At 43.2% G+C, this 24,417-nt stretch overlaps 2 protein-coding genes across 2 annotated transcripts in view; one reads left to right on the forward strand and one right to left on the reverse strand.

Moving 5' to 3' along the window:
• Positions 1-1,069: 1,069 nt before the first annotated feature.
• On the reverse strand, positions 1,070-8,593 carry rpl14 (ribosomal protein L14). Its single transcript, XM_084312501.1, has 6 exons — positions 8,542-8,593; positions 7,864-7,965; positions 3,886-3,980; positions 2,676-2,775; positions 1,357-1,410; positions 1,070-1,160 (listed from the first exon to the last, which is right to left on the reverse strand). Exons 1-6 carry the CDS (start codon positions 8,542-8,544, stop codon positions 1,101-1,103), a joined length of 414 nt encoding a protein of 137 aa, XP_084168627.1. The 5' UTR covers positions 8,545-8,593; the 3' UTR covers positions 1,070-1,100.
• Positions 8,594-17,102: 8,509 nt separating this feature from the next.
• The window catches only part of LOC311226477 (uncharacterized protein), a gene marked incomplete at both ends in the record, with an annotated part of 31,058 nt that continues 23,743 nt past the window's right edge, over positions 17,103-24,417 (forward strand). Inside the window, 3 exons of the mRNA XM_084311903.1 lie at positions 17,103-17,137; positions 18,259-18,385; positions 18,745-18,823. Of these exons, the coding sequence (XP_084168029.1) occupies positions 17,103-17,137; positions 18,259-18,385; positions 18,745-18,823 (241 nt within the window). The remainder of the gene's footprint in view (positions 17,138-18,258; positions 18,386-18,744; positions 18,824-24,417) is intronic.

The raw sequence follows: 24,417 nt of genomic DNA on the forward strand, positions 1-24,417 counted from the left end.
ACAAGTCAATTTTAAAATGATTGGACAGCCCACATACTTAGTTGTAAATCAACCGCAAGGCAGCAACTTGCAATGCATGTTATACATCACCTGAAAGTGCTTTACTGCAAATGTACACATTAACCTTAGATAGCCTACTTTAAAAGTGCTGCAAGTGGGATTCATTTGATTAAAATAAGTGTTAAATAGCTCTACAACAGCCATCACTGATGGTTTCAGTAACATGGGCCAGTCCATGTTCTGCAGTAAACGGAAAATAATTTTTTTTAGTATACCTTCCCACTTCAGGAGAAACCTAGATATATATATATATATATATATATATATATTTTTTTTTGTAATACTTATTTCAGGTCAGGTCTGGGCGCCTGCTCAGCGAAAGGCAGGAATTGATGAAGGCAGCGTGACCTCCCACGCGTTACACTTCACCAATGAGTCCTCGCTGCCAGGTGAAAAAATAGTCACTGGCTGTCGCCGCATGTGTCGGAGGAAGCATGCGGATCCCTTGTACTGACCAGTAGGAGGAACATGCGCACAACAACCAGGTAGAGGGGGGGAATTGGCACAACGACTAAAATTGGGACGGGGAGAAAACGGAGAATAAAAAAGAAATTATTTCAGGAGATCTTGCCATGCCAGATTTGTTTATTGCACTGGCAGATTATTTAACCATTTAAAACGAGTTCTTACTCATCATTTTTGTAGTGTGGCACTATCTCTTGGGATACCAGGACATTTATTTTGTTTACTGCAGTGCAGAGTGGAGGGACTGGGAGACCCATGTTACTGAACAATCTATATCAGTTATGGCTGTCAGAATGTAGAGCTATAGAGTAGCGCATTTAACACAGACTACTTATTTTAACAAAAAACCACTTACCGGTAACATTTTAATTTCCAATATACCATACTTATGCGGTTCTTCCGTCTGTAGGATTCAAGTTAAAGTGATAAGTAAAGTAAAGACTTGTTTTTACTATAGATCATCTATTTCCACTGCAGGTCAAGAGGCAGAACTGGCCTTCAAATCCGGTAGTATTACACGAAAGAAGACAGAAGGACAAGGATGAACAAGTCTGAGGGTTTATTTGGGACATTAATCACTTCTTTGCTGCCTCTTTCTGGAGCTTCTTCACCTCGTGCTTGATTATCTTGTTCCTCTGTAGGGTGAGAAAAACGGTAAAACCAGTTAGCCAGAGTATAGATCCAACAGTGTAGCCACAGGTGTGGTTAGTGAGATGTGGTTTGAAGAACGTGGTTTGAAGAACGGTATACTTTCAGAACATTTATTTATCCGTGGCCAAAGATTATGAGCATGTTTGATTCTAGGAGGAACAGTGCAACATTCCATCTTACCATTCTCTTGGCCTTCATCACCTTGTAGCGGTCAAAGTCTGACATCTGGGCCCTCTGCAAAAGACAGAAACATAATATGTTAAAGTGTTGTGGTGCAGGAAGGACTGTAACCACTGAGCAGAAGAGCAAACACTCATTTTAGCATGGACTGCCACACCCAAGTAGTGGGCAATATGGCTGAACAGTAGACAAAATATTATATTGGGATTATTTTGGCAGATATCACGGTGTAACTCACAATATCGTATAATTAAAGCCAGTGGTTGTAGCGAGCTCAATTTAAAAACCAGAATTGTAGATACCAGCCACTATGCCATCTTATCATTATTTAACGGGCAAGGCTAAATGGCCGCCATTGACAGTTTGTCGAGCCATTAAATTACATGCTTATTCCACGTAGTTTGTATGCCGTCGAGTCTACATGATCCTCATTCCAAAATAATTGAAAAGAGTTTCACGTTTCCATCAAACGTTCCTTTTCCAAGTAGCTTCAAATACCCTATGGCATTATGCAGTCTCCTCTGGAGTTCCCAGAGATCAATCTCCTTGCATCATTATGGATCTAGTATTTCGGGGTGTGAGGAACAGCAGTTTCTCAAAACTAGCCAAATGATTTGCCTTTTAACCCCTGGAGACCCACATACTCATTTCTGTCTTTAGGGGGAAATAGCAGGTCAACAGTAGATGTTACATAGAAGTGGTGACATCTGAAAGCTTGGAACTTGAAGATTAATTTGAGATACAGCTCAGCACACTGTACATTTTTTCAAGTCATAAACATTGTTTTGGTTAGGTGCCCATTGACATTTTAATTTAGTGTATAACAGCATAGTGCATTAGAACATTATGATGAAAGTATATGATGGCCATTCGCATGCTCAATTATGTCTCATAAGTTGTTGCAATTTTTGGGTCGATAACATTTGCAAGATTGTGCAAAATGTTACAATTTTTTGACACCTTGAGGAACACCATGGGAAAATGTGTATTGCGATAATTCTTTGGCAAGCACTTCTGTACTGGAAAGTGGAAATTGCTAAGAAGAAAATAATTATATGAAAAGAAAAGAAATAACAGAAGGAGAAGACCCAAAGGCAAGTTGAAGACCTTGAAGCCCCCCCCCCCCCCCATTAAGACTTAATACCTTTTAGGTCTTAGATTGAATTCAATACTTGAGACTTTTTAATACCTTGCAGAAGAGTGAATGAAAGGCTAAAGTTAAGTTGTAACATGACATCACTTGGCCAGGACTCTGTGGGTGTGGGTTGGAGTGTTCCAGGGAGCAGTAAGCACACAGTACTGGGTTACTAGGCCCTTACCCTTTGTCTGGCATCGATCTTCTTGGCCCAGCTGCCCTTAGACCACTTCTCGTTGACCTGGGCCTTCTCCCAAGCCTTCCTCACAAACTTCTGACGGGTGCTGATGAACAAAAGACACAAGATTAGGAACAGATACAACAGGCATACGTGGGTCAGTACATTACGACCAAACTTGAAAAACAAAATGGTGCAATAGTTGCTCTGCAGCAACAGCTCAATGTAGGTCTTTATAATCTCAACCAACACTGAAAACACCACTTTTGTTCTTTGACACCTGGCAATATAACGGCAGGTGGAATAAGACTGCGAAAATATACCCCCTCCCCACAGCAGTATAAATCGTATCCAGTATCAACTACTTTCTATACCAGTGTTATATTAGGATAAGATATTCCTATATTGATCCCCATAGAGAAGTTTATGAAATGTGCATCATAGCATCATGGGTAGGGGCGGTACAGGTATGGGCAGAGTAATAGTAGAAAGACATAAATAGGCAATCAAATTATAGTAAAGATAAAATAAACAGTCTATAAAAACAGATTATAAACCGTATAATCAAAGGTGCAGAGGGTCTGAATGGCTCAGTTATATTATACGTTACAATAAATATAGAATATAAACTATGCGTAAGTAAAGTATACAGTGCCAGCAGCCGTAGAACTAATGGTGGCAGAACTCGAGAACTACCAGGACTGTCCGAGTCGTTTTGAAGAAGATATTCCTATATTGATCCCCATAGAGAAGTTTATGAAATGTGCATCATAGCATCATGGGTAGGGGCGGTACAGGTATGGGCAGAGTAATAGTAGAAAGACATAAATAGGCAATCAAATTATAGTAAAGATAAAATAAACAGTCTAAAAAAACAGATTATAAACCGTATAATCAAAGGTGCAGAGGGTCTGAATGGCTCAGTTATATTATACGTTACAATAAATATAGAATATAAACTATGAGTAAGTAAAGTATACAGTGCCAGCAGCCGTAGAACTAATGGTGGCAGAACTCGAGAACTACCAGGACTGTCCGAGTCGTTTTGAAGAGCATAGTCTCAGTCACAACGGTTCAGTCCTCTAGCACCATACACGTTTCCCCTCATGAGGATAAACATAAGCGCTCAACTAATTTCTGATACTAACCCGCGGCAGCGTTTGTGAATGCACCAGTCACTAGCCGACAGAAAGCTAACCCGTGTCCTCTCACTCACCTGTGTGGGATTTTGATGACGTAGTCGGTGAGCTGCATGCACTTGAAGGGCATGGCTTGCCTCCTCACACCCGTGCAGGGCCCATCAACCAGAGCCTGAAAAGAAGCCCGCCCACAAAACAAATTAGTCTTCCCCTCGAGGTAGACCTATAGACACTGGTGTCATACAAAGGCTTTAGGCCATGTCCACACGTATCTGGATCTTTTGCTAAACGGATATTTTCAGGCTCAGTTAAAAAATATATCCTCGTCCACACGGCAGCGTAAAAAAAAAATTCCATCCAGACAAACGCATAACTTGCTCCAACGAGCATGCCGGGCCAGTAGGTGGCGATAAGCGATATCTCAAATACCATAGCGGTACCGAGCGGACAGGACGATTGAGAAACTATCCGTTTCTCTATAAGTCATTCAAACTGTATCCTTTTATGAGTGTGACGGCACAACACATGTGAATAGTAACAATGCAATTTTTGTAATTATTATACAGTACCTAATGTAGTGAGTCTTCTTGAAGCGGATTGAGCTTTTTTTTTGCTCGGATTTGACATCAGTTTATTTTTTATCCACTTTTTTCTCCCATTTTCTATATTTTCTCCCATCCCAATTTCGTATCATCCAATTCAACCCTCCCCTGTCACGAACGCCGTTTCTTGCCTCCCACAAGCCGGCTGCAATGTGGACTAAGTCATACATAGCACAAGTCCCCTCCGGTACTCGAGGTAACAGCAGTCGCATCTTTTCACCTGCGCAGCTCGATCTCCCAGTGGCGAGGAGTAACGCGTGGGAGGCTCACGCTGCCCCCGACACTTCCTAATTCTACTGCGCAGGCGCACCAACCGACCTGTAGGAGTCGCTGTCCACAACGCCCGATCCCCACCCATCAGTTTTCCACCACCTAATACGGCCAATGTGTATTAGTATGAACGACCAGCTAAACTGAAAGCAATGTGGAGCGCTGGGCTCGAACAGGCAAGCCCAGTGTCTCAGTCATTCGTGGCGAGCGCCTTGCCCACTACGCCACGTAGCCGCCCTGATTTGACATAGTTTAAAACCCATTGTGCGCTGTAGAGTACGTGCTTTTGCCCCTTTTCATTTGTAACTTCATCCTTCATCTTTCAATATCTTATTTAACATTATTGTATGATATAAGTGTGTATTAAAAGACAGAGCTTAATGCGTATGAATGCGTGTCCACGGGCAAGCTATATTCACGTAACTCACATATTCAAATGATTCCTGTAATTCATGTACAGTAACTATTCAACTAATACTGTTAAGTAGGGATGCCCCGATCACGTTTTTTGCCACCGATACCGATCACCGATCGTCGTGAGCCATATCGGCCGATACCGATCGTTTTTGATTAAAAAGAAATTAAAAATTATATTATATTAATTAATTATATTTTTTTTATAAAATATAAATATTATATAATTAGACTTGTACTTGTATTATCTGCGAGACATCGCCACCACGCAACAAGTCAAAATGCTCGCTATCTCCACTGTCTGTGTGTACATACTCTGCTTTGATCAAATCACATTCGGCTCTGCAGATTTACCCTAGGCTCTGCAGATATACCCTACTCCCTCAGCTATCCCCGTTAATGACTGCGACGCAAGCCGGGCTTCGAATATGCATCGAATGAGTGTTATAAGACATTGATATCAGGAGCTGTCTGTAGCTACTGCTAGCCGGAAATATAACGTTAAGACAACGCCTCAGTGAACTATTTAGTTGAATGGGACATTTCGTTTTGAACAGTGAGCTAAGCTAACGTGAGCTAACAGAGGTATCATACACTAGTACTAGATAACTAGACTATTGCTGGAGCATTTGTTGATATCAGGAGCCATCAGTAGCTAGCCGGCTAGATACCGTTCAGTTAGACAATGCCTCATCATGTATTAAACTAAAAGTGAATAGTTGACTGGGTCATTTTGTAGCGGTAGCTAACGTTAGCTCATGGAGGTCCCGTCCCACTAGACCCGTGTTTACATGCGTGCGGGAGGAGCTGGAGGAGGAGCAGACGCGCAGCACTGTGTGCAGCTCCCGGTGTCTGAGACAGAACTCAGCGAGTGAGATCTGTTTTGACGATCGGCGAAAATAAAACAGTAACGATAGCTAGGTAGCTAACGTTAGCTCAGGTCGAATGCACTATCTAGACTCAGCGTGTTTACAAACTCTACACGGGTACGGGCGGGGCTAGGGAGGAGGAGCAGTTTGCAGGTCCTCTGCGTCTGAGACAAGCGAGTGAGATATCCACTTGATCAGTTTCCGCGATCGGCGAATATGACTCATTATCGAAATTCCCCGATCGCATATTTATACTGATTATCGGCCGATAACGATCGATGGCCGATCGATCGGGGCATCCCTACTGTTAAGTTATTATTAGGTCATCGGTCCTGGGACCACTCACGCGTGATGCCAACATCCTCAACTATCCGCAACATCGGAGCGCATTAGGTGCAGACCTCTGTCTGGCGTCTATTAACTAAATTTAGAATACAATTTGGCTTTTAACTGAAGCCGGGCGCAACACTAGACATGTTTAGCAAAACATTAAATATCTTTGGAACAGTTTGTGATAAGGACTCGACTTATTTTGTTTTTCGGAATCGCGATATTGTGATCTCAAATTCTCAAGGTCTCAACATTGTATATCTCGAGAAATAAGTGGACAACGGAAAAAACGCCACTCGCCACTTAATGCGCTTTCGAAAACACCGTTTACGTGTGGATGAAAGGCTCAAACGTGCGTTTTGCAAAAGATCTGGATTCGTGCGGACATGGCCTTAAGACTATGCAACATCAACCCATCCATCTACACCCATTGCACACACATCACATGCACTCACTTTCAGCTTAACACTACATCATATTTTATTAAAGAGATGTGCACTACATCCATACCTCATTTTGCATCTTGCCTTTTTTTTTACCCCATTGTACTTAGTATATTTGTAGTGTTGGGACTTCTTCCTCTAACTTTTTTAACTGTATGAAGCACATTCTCAGGGGCTCATACAGAACCAAGCATTTCACTGTAATGTACTTTATACGTGACAAATAAAAGCACAGTGGAACTAATTGCACTTTTCCATTACATGGTACCTTCTCAACTTGACTCGCTTTTGGTACAAGGCACTTTATAAAAAAGACTATAAAGAGCGCGACAGAGCCGAGAGCAGCCGCAGAGAGAACAGAAACTTTATTTTCTGAGTTTCATAGTGGTTACATTCTAAAGCACAAAGTAAAAACACACAACCGGTAATACAAGACACTTAGTTTCATTTTCCTCCTCTGCATTTCTCAGTTTTCATTTATTTACTTCCCACCACAGGATGCCGTTGTAGTGAACCTCATATTGTCACCGATATAACATGCATTAAAAACATTGACCCCAGTTAAATTGCTTAGTTACACTTATGTTAGCAGGTTAAGTATTTAATATTGCCCATTAAGCCAACAACACCAGCATGTAGAAAAGTAGTATGTAGTCTTATTTTTCTTGTTTTTTGTATCGCTTGGAACCAGGACACAAGTGACACAGAAAGTATAGGGTAACGTCCACAACCATTTCCCAATAATAGGGTGGCAACTAAAACTATTTTGATAAGTCCATTAATTAATCTATCGATTATTGAAACAATCGGATAGAGAAAAAAAATAACCATTATTCCTTGTTTTAAAGGAGCGGATCGGTTTAAATAATAATAAACACAAACTATAAGTGTCAACAGGCTTTGCTATACTGTACATCAAATGGTTTCAACAACAGGCCATGGAAATGCAACATAACAGACCCAACTATATATATATATATATATATTTTTTTTTAATAGTCGATTACTCGTTGCAGTCCTGATGGAAAACCAAAAACGACGGGAGTGGCTAGTCATCAGTACTGTGTAATGGAAAATGGCCATACGAGCACTAATTATTGGGAGTGATAATCAAAACCACTGCTCACCCTGTTTTGGTCGATGACATCTACGATGGCCACCAGCTTGCCAACGTGGGGTCCGAATGAGACGTAGGCGACGCGGCCTATCTGGACGTAGCGCTTGAACACCTGGGAGAGAAAACAGGGGCAAACAGAATTCAGGGCATCATCTACACATACACAGCGTATAATGATGAGGCATGCATGTCTCCGACTGAATGGACTAACCCCACCGGGGAAGAAGTTATGGAACACAAAATGGATTTACACTGCAACCACTGGTTGAGTTCACACATTCTCCAGCCATATTAGTTTCCATACTGCCAGCTAGCTTGTTATTAGCCGACCACAGGAAAGAGCCTGGCAGCGCAAGGTTATCATTATACACATTAGTACGGTCCTAGTACAGTGTTGAAGTTAACGTCAAACGATAGTAACTGCTGACTAACGGGAAGATTAGTCGTATTGTCGGCCCTTCCGTGAGCCTCCACTGCCCTACGGACCACGTTGTACAGTTAGCGCTATGCGACATTCCAGAGCTACTACCGATTGAAAACGTAAGATAAGCTAATGTAACCACGCAAATGATTGACGGGTGTGTATAGCGGTGCGTTACTAATACAATTAAAAATGTATGTCGTATAACAAGGGGGGAAATCATTAATAAAATAAGTTCAGAAATGCTAACGTTCATGGCGTACTCACCATGATGGCAGCCCGCGAGCAAGAAAGAACGTTTCAACTTCCGCCCGACGCAGATACACCTTCCGCTCGCTCACTGCACACGCGCAGTCTGTTTTGTTTTTATATCGTGTGATATTCCATTAACACAATTATTTGCAGTTGGGTGTTTTTCATCAAGCAGAATTATATATAAATAATGCATATATTTGTTATGGGATTTTCCTATCACACATATTATGTGGGCGTGACTGACTGAACAGCACAAGTCTTGTCCTCGACTCAGGAAGTTGTCGGTCCGATAGGTGGCGGTAATGCACCTTAAGTTGGTTGCCAACCGCCAATCTAATAAAACGAAGAAGAAGGAAGTTGTGCTTGATTTTTTTCCCCGTAGCCTATGTTTGCGAAGACGCGCTCTGATTGGCTAGCCGCGTACAGCGAAGACCCTCTCTGATTGGTTTAGCGCCGAAGGGTCTCTTCCGCATATTCAACAACAATTGATTATGTTGTTGAATGAATGAATGAATGAATGAATGATGAATGAATGAATGAAAACTTTATTAACAGATTGCAGAATGGGTACAGTACAGTACAGCTCAATACATACAATTGTTAAGGGGATGCAGACCAGAGAAAGACTTTCGTCTTGTTTACATCAGGGTCCCCCATTTTCAATTCATCGTAACATATATGACATACATGACATACAGATAGACAGTACTGCTACATCTATACATTTATGACATACCAGATTTGCAATTACAGTACTGTTTGTGATACAAAAAGAGTCCAGAAAGAAAAGAGTATATACATTAGGCGTAGAAACTGTACATTGGATTGGGTAGGTGGGGGTGGGGGGGGACTGTACATTGGAGGTGGTTGGGTGGGTGGGTGGGGGGGGGGGGTTGGGTAGGAGTGGGGGGGGGGGGGGGTTGGGTAGGAGGGGTGGGTGGGTGGGGGACACTGTACAACTGTACAAACAACACTGTACATTGGATTATTGACAAGACCATACTTGGTAATTTACTGTACATTGGAGGGGGTTGTGTTCGGACATTTACAGGGGCCAGTTTCGAGTTGCAGTCTCCCTTAGGTGTTTTTTGAGAGTGTTTTTGAAAGTGGGTAGTGATTCACATTCCTTTACAGCTTTGGGTAGGGCGTTCCACATTGATGTGGCATAATTGCGAAACGTGTTTAGTCCTTTGTTTGAGCCGAATCTGGGTTTAACATGATTTGTGGAGCTCCCTCTTTGATTGATTGATTGATTGATTGAAAAGTTTATTAACAGATTGCAGAATGGGTACAGTACAGTACATCTCAATACATACAATTGTTAAGGGGATGCAGACCAGAGAAAGACTTTCGTCTTGTTTACATCAGGGTCCCCCATTTTCAATTAATCGTAACATATATGACATACATGACATACAGATAGACAGTACTGCTACATCTATACATTTATGACATACCAAATTTGCAATTACAGTACTGTTTGTGATACAAAAAGAGTCCAGAAAGAAAAGGGGGGGGGGGGGGGTTGGGTAGGAGGGGTGGGTGGGGACTGTACATTGGAGGTGGTAGAAGTGGGGGGGGGGGGGGGGTAGGAGTGGGGGGGGGGGGGGGTTGGGTAGGAGGGGTGGGTGGGGGACACTGTACAACTGTACAAACAACGCTGTACATTGGATTATTGACAAGACCATACTTGGTAATTCACTGTACATTGGAGGGGGTTGTGTTCGGACATTTACAGGGGCCAGTTTCGAGTTGCAGTCTCCCTTAGGTGTTTTTTGAGAGTGTTTTTGAAAGTGGGTAGTGATTCACATTCCTTTACAGCTTTGGGTAGGGCGTTCCACATTGATGTGGCATAATTGCGAAACGTGTTTAGTCCCTTGTTTGAGCCGAATCTGGGTTTAACATGATTTGTGGAGCTCCCTCTGGTGTTGTGATCGTGGTATTCACTGACCTTTGGGAAGTATTTTGTCATGTACATGGGTACCTTGGTCGTGTAGTGTATCTTGTAGACCAGGCCCATTGCAAGTTGCTGTACTCTGTCGTCTACTCTAAGCCATCCTAGGTTGTCAAAGTGGGCAGGGGTGAGGTGGGTTCTAGGAGTAAGGTCAAGCAGTAGTCTGACCAGTTTGTTTTGAGATGTTTGTAATTTTGTTTTTAAGCGCCTTTGAGGTGCTTTGGTACATGAGGTGCAAGCATAGTCGTAGTACCCTTGAATGAGTGCTCCTGCTAGAGTCTTCAGGGTATTCTTGTTTACCAGTGAGGAGATCCGGTACAAGAAACGAGTTCGTTGGTTGACCTTTTTTATTACATTGGATGCCATTTTGTCACAGGAAAGATTTGCCTCTAGGATGGAACCCAGGTAGGTAATATCTTCTTTCCTTGTGACAATATTGTCACCCACTGTAACTGAGAAGCCGTCGGTCTTGCTGAGTTTGTTATTTGAACCGAAGAGAATGGACTCTGTTTTGCCCATGTGTAATGATAGTTTGTTATCAGCGAGCCATATGCAGATTTTGCCTAGTTCTGAGCTGAGGGTTTTTTCAACCTGTAACTTGTTCTTGTCAGAGACCAGCAGGGCTGAGTCGTCCGCAAACAGGAACAAGTTGCAGTCACAAGCTGACGACATGTCATTTGCATAAATTAGGAACAGTAGCGGACCTAGTATGCTTCCTTGTGGAACACCACAGTTTACTGTGAGGAGGGGGGATAGGGTACCGTTTACCTCCACCATCTGCTCTCTCCCCTCCAGGTAGGATTGCATCCAGCTCACTGATAGACTATCAAAACCAATTGCTTTTAGCTTGTCAATCAGAATGGTGTGATTGACAGTGTCGAAGGCCTTTTGTAGGTCCAGCATGACCATGCCGCAGTATTTGCCCGCGTCCACCTCTTGTTTGATGTGGTCGTTTAAATAGAGAAGGCATGTGTCAGTGGAGTGGGATGTTCTGAAGCCAGATTGGAATTCGTAGATTAGATTTTTTTCCGCAAGGTATTTTCCCCTAACCTTAACCATAACCCTAACTCTAAGCATTACATTTACTGTAATTGTACCTAAATTGTACCTCATCCCATTTCTGCTTTGCACTATATAGTATTGTATATTAGTATATTGCATATCTGTCATAGTATATTGTATGATTGATTGATTGATTGATTGATTGATTGAAAACTTTATTAACAGATTGCAGAATGGGTACAGTACAGTACAGCTCAATACATACAATTGTTAAGGGGATGCAGACCAGAGAAAGACTTTCGTCTTGTTTACATCAGGGTCCCCCATTTTCATGATTATATTGTATGGTAACTCAGTTACTCTATTCTGCATCGAACATTGTACATATGTATATACTGAACACGGACGGCTACGTGGCGTAGTGGGCAAGGCGCTCGCCATGAAATGCTGGAGACACTGGGCTCGTCAGTTCGAGCCCAGCGCTCCACATTTGCTTTCAGTTTAGCTGGTCGTCCGTACTAATACACATTGGCCGTATTAGGGGGTGGGAAACTGATGGGTGGGGATCGGGCGTTGTGGACAGCGACTCCTACGGGTCGGTTGGTGCGCCTGCGCAGTAGAATCAGGAAGTGTCGGGGGCAGCGTGAGCCTCCCACGCGTTACTCCTCGCCACTGAGAGATCGAGCTGCGCAGGTGAAAAGATGCGACTGCTGTTACCTCAAGTACCGGAGGGGACTTGTGCTATGTATGACTTAGTCCACATTGCAGCCGGCTTGTGGGAGGCAAGAAACAGCGTCCGTGACAGGGGAGGGTTGAATTGGATGATACGAAATTGGGATGGGAGAAAAATATATAGAAAATGGGAGAAAAAGTGGATACAAAAAAAATGTATATACTGAACACTGTGTCTACGTACGTGACTTCTATTTTACTTCTATTTTTACATGCTATACTATTTTATTTTATTACATACTTATCTTTTGTCTAGCACAGTCTCTGGAGCGTAACAGAAAGAAGAATTTTGTATAAAAGTATTCTGTACTTCTGTATGACAACTATTAAAGAAACTTGAAACTTGAAACTTGAACCCACTTCGAAAGAGGGCCAAAGCATAACCACTTTGAAGCAGAGAATATATATATGTAAGGCGGAATTCCCACCAGATTTCTTAAGAGACTCTGCTTCCATCATACTGTAGCTCCCATTGTAGCCCATATTACCAACCTCTCCATCAGGGTCAGCCAGCACCTTGTCCTCGTCCCTTCCAGTGACATGTGGGGTCCCCCAGGGAAGCCTTTTGGGGCCTCATTTATTTTTTATATATATTAATGATGTGAAATCTGCATGCGATTGCAACCTGTTCTTGTTTGCTGACTACTCTGGTAAAGCATGGATAAAATGCCAGCACTTCAATGATAGCGTTGTGAATGCATAATCTCTGTTTTAAATTATGGCTATGTGTCTAATCTGCTTGTCGCTTATCAATGACTTGTTTGCAGTCAACATTGTCGAAATGGATTGTTTTTTAATCAGTTCATTTCCGTTTTATAGCATTTTGAAAAGCCCTCGTTTTCAAGGAAAATATATAGACTCCGTGATAAAAGGCATTTACTGGAATATTCTGGAATACACGTTGTAATTTTTCGGCCTATTTATGAATCGTTTTCAAATAAACGCTAGATTATCGATAGTATATGTGTACTTATGCACGCTATAGAGGCGGGCTGAAATATCTATTCTCTCATTTCCTGATTGCGCACACACAGACACACACACACGCATAGGGCAAACGCTTATATCTCTGTGAAAATAGCTCTGATTATCCTAAGACTGGTAAAATAAATTCCTTACCTGAGATCAGATGTTATCCAAAAAGATTATTCCAATTCCTGATCGCCATTCCAAATATCGATCACGCTTATTGATTACAGTGTTGGGTACTGTAAATACATAATCCACGCGTTTTCCGGGCCGGCGAGCACAATGGATTCAGTTGGCTTGAGGGAAAAGTTAAATGAGGAAACTGGCCACCCCCCCTTCATCAGTGTAAAGTAATGGGGTGTAAAAGTGTACACGAGCGTGAGGCTCGATTGATGAAATATGAATTCAAATCGCCAATAAAAAAAAAAGACAAACAAACGCTATATAGCGTCAGGGGCACTCAAAGGTCGGCATGAATTAACGACAAAACGCGTCCGTGGCACTCAATGTGTTAATAATAATAATAATAATGGATTGGATTTATATAGCGCTCTTCGTGACACCCCAGAGACCCCAGAGCGCTTACAGAGTCCATTATTTGTTCATACACAGTCATACCGGTGGTGGTAAGCTACAATTGCAGCCAGAGCTGCCCTGAGGCAGACTCACGGAAGCGTGGCGAATAATCAACGCCTACGGCCCCTCCGACCACCACCAACATTCATACACATTCATACGAGGCAAGTAGGTTAAGTGTCTTGCCCAAGGACACAACGGCAGTGGGATGGACATGGGCTTGAGCGGGATTCGAACCACCAACCCTTCGATCATTGGACGACCCTCTATACCCCTGAGCCACGCTGCCCCACGCCGTGTTAATAGGAACGCTCTGAGGACCCTAGCTGGATCCCTCATTCAGTGTCACTTTGACTACGCTTGCACTTCATGGTACAGTAACATCTCCAAACCATTGAAGACAAAGCTCCAGACCTCCCAAAATAAACTTGTGAGACTCCTGCACAACATTCACTCTAGGACTCATCTAACACCAGCTCACTTTAGCAGTCTGGGATGGCTCAGGGTTGAGGAAAGTGTACACCAGCTTAAAATGCTTCTGGTTTAGGGCGGCTACGTGGTGTAGTGGGCAAGGCACTCGCCATGAAATGCTGGAGACGCTGGGCTCGTCAGTTCGAGCCCAGCGCTCCACATTTGCTTTCAGTTTAGCTGGTCGTCCGTACTAATACACATTGGCCGTATTAGGGGGTGGGAAACTGATGGGTGGGGATCGGGCGTTGTGGACAGCGACTCCTACAGGTCGGTTGGTGCGCCTGCGCAGTAGAATCAGGAAGTGTCGGGGGCAGCGTGAGCCTCCCACGCGTTACTCCTCGCCACTGAGAGATCGAGCTGCGCAGGTGAAAAGATGCGACTGCTGTTACCTCAAGTACCGGAGGGGACTTGTGCTATGTATGACTTAGTCCACATTGCAGCCGGCTTGTGGGAGGCAAGAAACAGCGTCCGTGACAGGGGAGGGTTGAATTGGATGATACGAAATTGGGATGGGAGAAAAATATAGAAAATGGGAGAAAAAGTGGATAAAAAAAAAAAACATTCGTTGACTTTATGAGTTTTCAGGTTAGGTGTTTTTGTACTTGCATTTAGGGTGTCCTGTCTGTGTACATGTGTTTTCGTGCCTTTTTATGCTCTATGTAAATGGGCCACAATGGAAACAAGCGTATGACTTTATTGTGTCCTATCCATTTGACCAGCATTGTTGTTGTCGTTTCAAAATATTGTTTCTGTTGTCAATAAAGTATTCAATCAATGTATTATGGACCCCAGGAAGAATAGCCACAGCACTGCTCAACCTGAGTTGAAAACCATGGAGAAGTGGGTCTTCAGAGAAAAAACATTAGAACAGATCTAATGTGCCAGGGCAGGCTATTCCAGAGCCTAGGGGCAGCCACACCAAAGGCTTGGGTCACCACTGGTCTTCACCCTAGTCCCAGGGACAACCAGCAGCAGCTGATTGGCTGATCTCAGTGCTCGAGCAGGAGCATGGAAGTGCAGGAGTTCAGACAGATACTGGGTGCTAGCCCATGTAGAGCTTTATATTATATTAAAAACAAACAATACAATTTTAAAATCAATTCTGAAACGCTTTCGCTTACCAGTGAGGAGACGGGCTGCTGCATTCTGCACAAGTTGCAGGCGATGCAACAGTGACCGGTCGATACCAACATATCGGGAGTTGCAATAATCCAGCTGTGTGTTGATAAAAGCATGATTGATTGATTGATTGATTGATTGATTGATTGATTGAAAACTTTATTAACAGATTGCAGAATGGGTACAGTACAGCTCAATACATACAATTGTTAAGGGGATGCAGACCAGAGAAAGACTTTCGTCTTGTTTACATCAGGGTCCCCCATTTTCAATTCATCATAATGGACTACCCTCTCTAAGTCACTAGGGGAGGGACGGCCCTTTACCTTGGCTAGGAGCCTTAATTGGACAAAACTAGTTTTTATAACAGAGTTAACCTGTCATTTAAAGCTGCTCTGAGACTAACTGTTAGCTGCTGGAGGCTCGAGCTGCTCTGAGACTAACTGTTAGCTGCTGGAGGCTCGAGCTGCTCTGAGACTCTAACTAACTGTTAGCTGCTGCTGGAGACTCAAGCTGCTCTGAGACTCTAACTAACTGTTAGCTGCTGGAGACTCAAGCTGCTCTGAGACTCTAACTAACTGTTAGCTGCTGGAGACTCAAGCTGCTCTGAGACTCTAACTAACTGTTAGCTGCTGGAGACTCAAGCTGCTCTGAGACTCTAACTAACTGTTAGCTGCTGGAGACTCAAGCTGCTCTGAGACTCTAACTAACTGTTAGCTGCTGGAGACTCAAGCTGCTCTGAGACTAACTAACTGTTAGCTGCTGGAGGCTCGAGCTGCTCTGAGACTCTAACTAACTGTTAGCTGCTGCTGGAGGCTTGAGCTGCTCTGAGACTCTAACTGTTAGCTGCTGCTGGAGGCTCGAGCTGCTCTGAGACTCTAACTGTTAGCTGCTGCTGGAGGCTCGAGCTGCTCTGAGACTCTAACTGTTAGCTGCTGCTGGAGGCTCGAGCTGCTCTGAGACTAACTGTTAGCTGCTGGAGGCTCGAGCTGCTCTGAGACTAACTGTTAGCTGCTGGAGGCTCGAGCTGCTCTGAGACTCTAACTAACTGTTAGCTGCTGCTGGAGGCTCGAGCTGCTCTGAGACTAGCTGATTGATTTATTGATTGGAAACTTTAATTAACAGATTGCATAATGGGTACAGTACAGTGCACTATGAATTGAAAATGGGGGACCGATGTAAACAAGATGAAAGTCTTTCTCTGGTCTGCATCCCCTTAACAATTGTGTGTATTGAGCTGTACTGTATTGTACCCATTCTGCAATTTGTTAATAAAGTTTTCAATCATTCATTCAAGATGTGGATATATTTACACATATATTCCAAGTCAATTATATTGTTTACACTGCCTATTTATATTTTTCTACTGTAGGCTACTATAATTTGTATTGCCTGTATTTATGTCTTTCTATTATAAACAGAAACTTTTATTTTCATCTCAAATGAGTAGTTTAAAACGGATAAACTTTTATTTTGAATGTGCAAAGTGGGCAGGTTCCACTTTTATGGTTTTGGGGGGGGGGGGGGGGGGGTTAACTTCCTGGTTTTTAGATGATATTAATTTCCTCATGTTGATGAGTTACTGATTCTCCAAGCGAAATCCCATTTGGTTTTTATAATGGGTTTAGAGTTTATAGATAATCTTTTTGGTTTGGTATTTAGTTTATTTTAATGAATGTACATAAATATATATATATATAAACATAATGGATTCACCTGTTTCTGCGTCATAAGGGACTTCATTGTGCGCATGCGCGGTCTCTCTGACTGGAACCAGCAACACAGGTAACGCATTCTCGGCGACACTTGTTTGAATCGCCTATGTCTACATATTGTGAGTTATGGTTTAGTTTTGGTGCTGCCATTTTCATGTGTGTGATAATAACTATTTAGTCCTGTGTCTAACAGCAACAGTACCGTGTAATAATTATTAGTATGGTTCTGTTAACATTATCGGCACGTGGGAGTGCAGCACGCACATCAAGACGCCATCTTGTTTGTGATGTAACGTGTTTGATTGATAACCTCGGTATGAATCGTTGTTTTGTATTTCGGTGTAATTTAGATTTAAATGATAATTGCACACTTTCTTATTATTTCATGTTTTCTCCTGAGTTAAATGTATATGTTTGTAGTACACGACTAGGGTTGTTGCCACCTTTCACTAATAGAAATAGCATTTTGGGCGAAAATGGGCGGATTTTGTAACTTTTTATTTTATTTTTTACTTTATTTCGGGGTTAGGGTTAGGGTTATGTTGTTTAATTATTTTGGGGAGCCATCCCCCCCAAACTCCTGAAATGCATAGAAAACAACAGTCAGCCCCACTGTTGTAGCTGAGGTTGTGTTTAATTAACCGTGTGGTATTGATTGATTGAAAACTTTATTAACAGATTGCAGAATGGGTACAGTAAGGGGATGCAGACCAGAGAAAGACTTTAGTCTTGTTTATATCAGGGTCCCCCATTTTCAATTCATCAGGACATGTATGACATACACGACATACAGATACTGCTACATCTATACATTTATGACATACCAGATTTGCAAATACAGTACTGTTTGTGATACAAAAGGAGTCAAGAAAAGAAGCACTGTATAAACAAGCAAAACTGTACATTGGGGGGGGGGAGACACTGTACAAACAAGCAAAATTGTACATTGGACTATCTATGTACAGGGAAGGTCTCAAAGATCGACCGGTTGGTGACCACTGCTGTAGACTCACTGGGACTGGAGAGGGAGGGGTAACTCTGTAGAAAGTGGACGTGGTCCTCTGTGTGTGAGAGCTGCTCCAGCTCAGTGTCTCTCCTCCTCAGGTCCGCTATCTCCTGCTCCAGTCTCTTCTGCAGTTCTTCCGCCTGAGTCACTGTGGTCCTCTGTTGGGCTCTGATTACCATCTTCAGCTCAGAGCGCCTCGTCTCCAAGGAGCGACTCGAGGGCTTTCCACTTTCTCCCAGTGCAGAAATCACAGGCCACATCTCCAGGTCCAGCATAACAGTGATCAGGTATACCTGTGTCACCTCAGCTGCAGTAACCTAGAGGGGAGGAGTGGGAGGATAACATTTTATTTATTTATGTTTAAGTATTTATTGTAATTAGTATGGTTTTGTTAGGAGTAGGAAGACGTGCACCGTTAGCCTAGCTTGGCGTCAGTCACTGGAAGTAGGTTCCTCCATTAGCCTAGTTCCCAACGTCTTCCTACTCCTACTGCATGCACAGAGAAGAAAAAGCTATGCATCTTCTTGTCTAACTCCAGGGTAGATGCCAAATAAGCTAATTTCCCAACATGTTGGAGTTTTCCTTAAGTGAGTCGGTACAAAACCAGGGCCCTCATTTATCAATGCGTAGAAAGTGTTCTATTTTTGTTCATTGAATCTGTCTTCTGCCAGACTGCTCAGGAGCCTCCGTCTATGACCAGGGAGGCCCCGCCCACCAGCGCCCCCACCCCTCCATCTCCTGCAGTCCCTGGTGAGGGGCCACACACACACACAGATCTGACATCGCATCGCTGTAAAAATGCTTTCGTCTGTAGATGTGGATCCGTGTAGATTGTCTTATAAGTGTGGTATACTTTCTTTGGTTCAAAACCACAATCGCTGCTTTTAGTCAAAGATTTTATTCCCGTTTGTCCCCCCCCCCCCGACCTATAGGGGTGCACCGATATATCGGTCGGGTATCGGTATCGGCCGATAAGTGCCTTGTTGACTGCTATCGGCCTATCGGCCGATAAGCTCAAATGTGCCGATAGCAGTCGCCGATAACTAACCATCCATTTGTGTAGCGTCAAAAGGCAAAAAAAAAAAAATTCACTCGCGACCTACCTGCACAACGCCCGCCGTCCGCCCCACACACACACAAGCTACTGCATCAAAGTTACTATTTATGATTAACAAGGCATTCGTTTTGTGGCATTAACGTTATATAGTTAGTGTTACACGGACAATAACATCAGCATATTATTATTACCCATAGCAGCAAGGCATTACTCCGAGTCCGTTCATAGCCGGGAGGCAGACGACTAACGTTACTGGTGAAAATGTGATTTACGTTGGAATACTCCTTTGCCAACTTGCTGTACTTTGCTTGCAGGTCTGCAGCCATTATTACTGGATTAAGAATAGCCCCAACTTTAGCCAACGTAACGTTATGGCTAAACATTTAACATTAGTTAACCCTAGCTTTCGATTAGCTGTTCAATGCTAATGTAATAACACAACCAAGCGAATCCATCAGAGCTCCCCATCAACACCGCTCTGTCGGGAGGATGGGATTTAAGAAAGTATCTGCTGTTAAAATGACACAAACATTCGTTTTGTGGCATTAACGTTATTATAGTTAGTTACACGTTCAATTACATCAGCATAGTATTTACCCGAAGATAGCAAGCAAGCCGTGCATAGCTCGGTTACATTCCGTTGCTCATTCCGTACCCAACTACACATTCTGCAATCTGTTAATAAAGTTTTCAACCAGACAAATGTATAGAAAGGCTTTGTTTTATTATAACATTTGTTGCAGTAAAATCATTGTGTCTCGTTTGGCCATCCTGTGGAGCGCGCTGGTCGGCGGGCACTGCCGGGCAGCTAACTTATTAGCTTGTTGTGGTTCTGAGTTTGACTCGCATTCTCACAAGCAGATCAATGGCGGCATGCCCCGAAGTAGAAAAATGAATAAACGCTTGGTGGTAAGCAGGAGGTGGGTGCTAGCGGTGTGGCGTAATTGGCCGAATCGACTGTCAATCAAAATGGTTCCATTGCATTGGTTGAAAGCTCTGGTTGAGAGAATAGTATCCCGCTGCAGGCCGCCAGAATGGTTCCATTGCATTGGTTGAAAGCTCTGGTTGAGAGAATAGTATCCCTCTGCAGGCCGCCAGACGATACTGGGAGAGGGATCAGTGATACCATAAACATATTTCTTGATGTTTCCTTTTTTAAGTAAGTAAAGAGGCCTACAAATACAAACACACATACAAATATACAGTAGTTTCATTAAAAAAAAATAAAAAAAAATATTAAAAAAAAAATTAAAAATACTTATTTTTTGCCACAATTATCGGTATCGGTATCGGCCGATTGTGTTAGTTGAACTATCGGTATCGGTGGCCAATTTTCATATCGGTGCACCCCTACCGACCTATCCCACGAAGACACTTTTTATGAATCTCAATTTTCTCTATATCCAAGAGAGAACATAGTAGATGGTCCTACAGAGCCTGGAGATACAGGAAGCTATTTCAAACCCTTTATTTGGACTCTAAAAGGCAACTGAGGTTTCATGTCGCGTTACATACAGATTTAAGCAAAACATGCAGAGTTAAGCAGAACATACAGAATTAAGCAAAACAAATGAATAAAAGGCAAATCACACGGCATATAAAATCATAATAAGACTAGTAAGGATAACAATCAACTTGATTGACAAAGGTTGGAAATCAAGGTTTTAAACTCTGCAACAGAGGGGAGAATCGAGCTTTAAGGACTCGGCTTCGCTCCAGGCCCCGCTGCAGGCCGAGACACCAGGCGTTATAGTGTGGAAAGTTGGCGGATCAGCGTCGATGTCCTTCTTCCTTCTGCGTGGGGTGGCACAGTGGTTAGTACTGCTGCCTCACAGCAAGAAGGTCCTGGGTTTGAACCCCAGCAGGGGGCCTTTCTGTGTGGAGTTTGCATGTTCTCCCTGTGTGTTCGCATGGGTTTCCTCTGGGTACTCCACAGTTTCCTCCCACACCATGAAGACATGCATGTGAGGCAGGGCCTACAGATGGATAACTAGCTAATTAGCTCAAATCTGGCACATTTACATTGATGTGGAAACTGAAGATGTTCATTAATGTGCACTGTCCCTGGCTTTTAAAATAAATAAACAAACTTAAATTTAAACATCCCGCTGGCCGACAAGTACAACTGCATTTATCCGGGGAGGGGAGGGTCAAGCCAGACACGGATGGCCTGCATTTACATAACGCTTTTATCCATAGCGCTTTACATCTTATGCCTCACATTCACACGTCGACGGCGGAGGCGACCGTGCAAGGTGCCAGCCCGCTCCATCGGGAGCAGTTAGAAGGGGTTAAGTGCAGGCATTAAAGCGTTCCGTCTTGAGACGGATATCCGTCCATTTGATTTGGAGATTCCATCATTTGATTCGGAGTCGTGACGGATTTTAACCTGAGCCAATCGGAGGCGTCAAATATTTTTTTTCCCTACCACGGCCGCGCCAAGCAGTCATTTGCGAGCAATCGGCAAATGCAACCAACCAGAAGGCGAGATTGTTCTGAGTTTACAGCGCTTTCACCCGCCTCCGCTGTGCTCAGCACCAATGGGAAGCGCCTATTTGCTTTTTGAGTTTCTGCAAGTCGGCCATTGCTTTAGCTCTACTCGAGACCTGAGAAACTTGACTCAACACTGACACGCGGCAACTTTTCCGAGATAGTAAGTTCATTTGACTTATTCTAGTCTAAAGAAACATATTACTATTGCTATTGATAAATCTTGGTAACGTGAATGCCACAAAATGAATGCCTTTTGTTAATCAGAACGTTATTTACGCGACAACCAGTGTGTTGTTGTTGCGTGTGCCTGTGTGCTTGCACCGCATAGTCTAAAAAAGTGAGTATATACATTTTACGAAGAAACTGTACATTGGAGGAGGTAGGTGGGGTGGGGGGACTGTACGTTGGCGGTGGTTGGGTAGGCACTGTGAACTGCAACCTCTGTATGAAAAGTGGTATACAAATAAAGTTATTATTATTAACACTTTGGTTGCCTTGGGTTAAATTAATGATATACCATAGGTTGCCGGCTCTATTTGTCTATGGAGAAGTACCCCTTCTTTGCATGGCTATAACTTTTTAAATTCTATTGCTACATTGCCATTATTAGGGCCCATTCAAAGTCCTATATGTATTGTTCATTGTGTAGCAACGTTAAACTTTTTCATTCACATATTCATAGTAAAGTATGGTCTAATGTATAAGTATGTTTTCATCTCTTTCTGCAGCTTTCTCCAGAACGTGATCTATAGCCCCAAATGCATTATATTGATGATGCAATACAGTTTTATGGCAATCAGCGCGATATAAAAAATTCCAACTAGACTTACTTCTAGAAGTTACTACACGTCATCTGATGTTGACCGGATGGGCTAGGGGGCGTTTATAATTCCGTGGGCAGCGTTATATCATCTAATGTGGGTCAAATGTTGATAATAGCAGTTAGTATCGAAGACGGTAACGTTACACGCTGAAACTCACCCCAGTCTCCGCGCGCCGTTGGGCGATCATCGTCGAGTTGAAATCTTATCATTATGGGATGTAAATTTACCCGGTCCATCTCCAGCTTGTATAATGGTATATACGTCCAAATCATGTTGTTTATCGAGTTATTGGCAATCGATCACTGTGTAGTGTGATGAGCCAGACAGGGTTTCCGTTAGAAAAAATTGTTGCCGGTCTCCGTGACCTGCAAGATTTCAACTACCGGACAAATGAGATTAATTCCGGTCATAGTTTATTGAGCTTTAAAACAATTGAGATAGGCAGGCTATATAAAGAATGTCATCCTCAAGGCATGTAGATTTATAATATTATTACTTAAAACTAGGCTACTTTTGCGTATACAGTCATTAATATATTCCAAATAAAATAAGTCCCTCGATACTCCGTCTCCGTGCTGCTGCTGACTTGAAATAAAATAGACCGCGTATGTGGCAGTCGGTCCGACAATAAACAGCAGTCTGTTATAATCACATTTTTATGAGCTAACGAATTCCGTTATATTGGACATTTGTATTAATTATATCAAGCGAAGAACTGAGAAAGCAGAGACACGGCAACATTATCGTGGTTTGCGTGACTACTCTCTCCACCTCAATGTCACGCGGTCGAAAAGGGCGCTTGTCTATTGGACAGTGGAAATGTGTGTGTGGCTGCGATCCTGTGTGTGCGCGCGCGCGTGTGTGTGTGTCTGTGTGTGTACTGCGGAGCCCAGATCAGCGGAGCCGAGTTTTGACATGGCATTGATCCATTGTTCTATTGAAGCACATTATTACCACCATCCTCTCGCTAAACAACTTGTAGACCACGGTGTTTTTATGAGTGCCCACAAGTAGCTGTTTTATTAATAATATAATAAGCCGCGCGCCTCGGTAATAATAATAAGCCGCGTTTTTTCTTCCTTCTTCCCAAGATGCACAGAGAGAGAGAGAGAGAGAGAGAGAGAGAGCAGTGTGCTTGTTTTGCAGTGAGTGCTGCGAGCAGTGGTAATAATAATCACTTCCTATATTTGGTTCGCGTTTGGTCCGCTGAAGCGAACCGAGACCTACGTTTTTAAAGCTCTCGCTGACAACGTCGTTGTCATTATTAGAAGCAACGAGGAAACAAATGTAATGATCGTTTCGTTCATCGCATAGGCTATTTAATTTTAGCCTATTTTAATACAATTCAAATAATCAAATTGTGCTTAGACTCAGGGAATTATTTTCACCGGACATTAAGACCGGAGAAATTAAATATGTCGGACTTCAAGAGATTTGGCCGGACAAATACCGGTAATTACCGGCTAACGGAAACGCAGGAGCCAGAGTCGCGGGACCTATAGCGAGCGCCGGAAGTACTACGGTCGTCTAGGACAACCTCTATTCAACATCCTGTTTGGCGATTGCGCCGATCGGCCACCAGATGGCGCTCCTGAACCGCCAGAGAGCTCAGTGGGTCCTGCTGGTGGATCTCAGGCCAGCGGAGGGGACATATGAATCCGATCGCAGATTTTTGAAATATTGATATAAGGACGCTGTACAGCGTCCCCCGGCAACTTGAGCATGGCCAGCAATGACGTGAAAAGACGTTTCATGGCAGTCAAAGTGTTAAGTGTATGCATCCGCCGCGGTGCGGCATTTTTCACTATCGGTATATTAAATTAGCCATTGTTTTTGGTCCTGGCCAGACCTAATTGCCGACCCCTGACGTATTTGAACACACACCTCGGCTGACGACCCGAGCTATTATTATGCAAAGACGAGTACTGTAGCGAGTCACAGTGCTGGCCGCGCGGTCGCGTGTTCGTTTA

The sequence above is a fragment of the Notolepis coatsorum genome (assembly GCF_963971535.1).
Source record: "Notolepis coatsorum genome assembly, chromosome: 4".
In the NCBI taxonomy this organism is placed as follows: Eukaryota; Metazoa; Chordata; class Actinopteri; order Aulopiformes; family Paralepididae; genus Notolepis; species Notolepis coatsorum.

What these genes read in the sequence shown, in the direction of transcription:
- rpl14 (XM_084312501.1), bottom strand. An exon ending in GTCATCAAAATCCCACACAG is followed by an intron (nt 2,776 to 3,885) that starts GTGAGTGAGAGG and finishes TTTGTTCATCAG; the next exon opens with CACCCGTCAGAAGTTTGTGA. An exon ending in TGATGAAGGCCAAGAGAATG is followed by an intron (nt 1,161 to 1,356) that starts GTAAGATGGAAT and finishes CTCACCCTACAG; the next exon opens with AGGAACAAGATAATCAAGCA.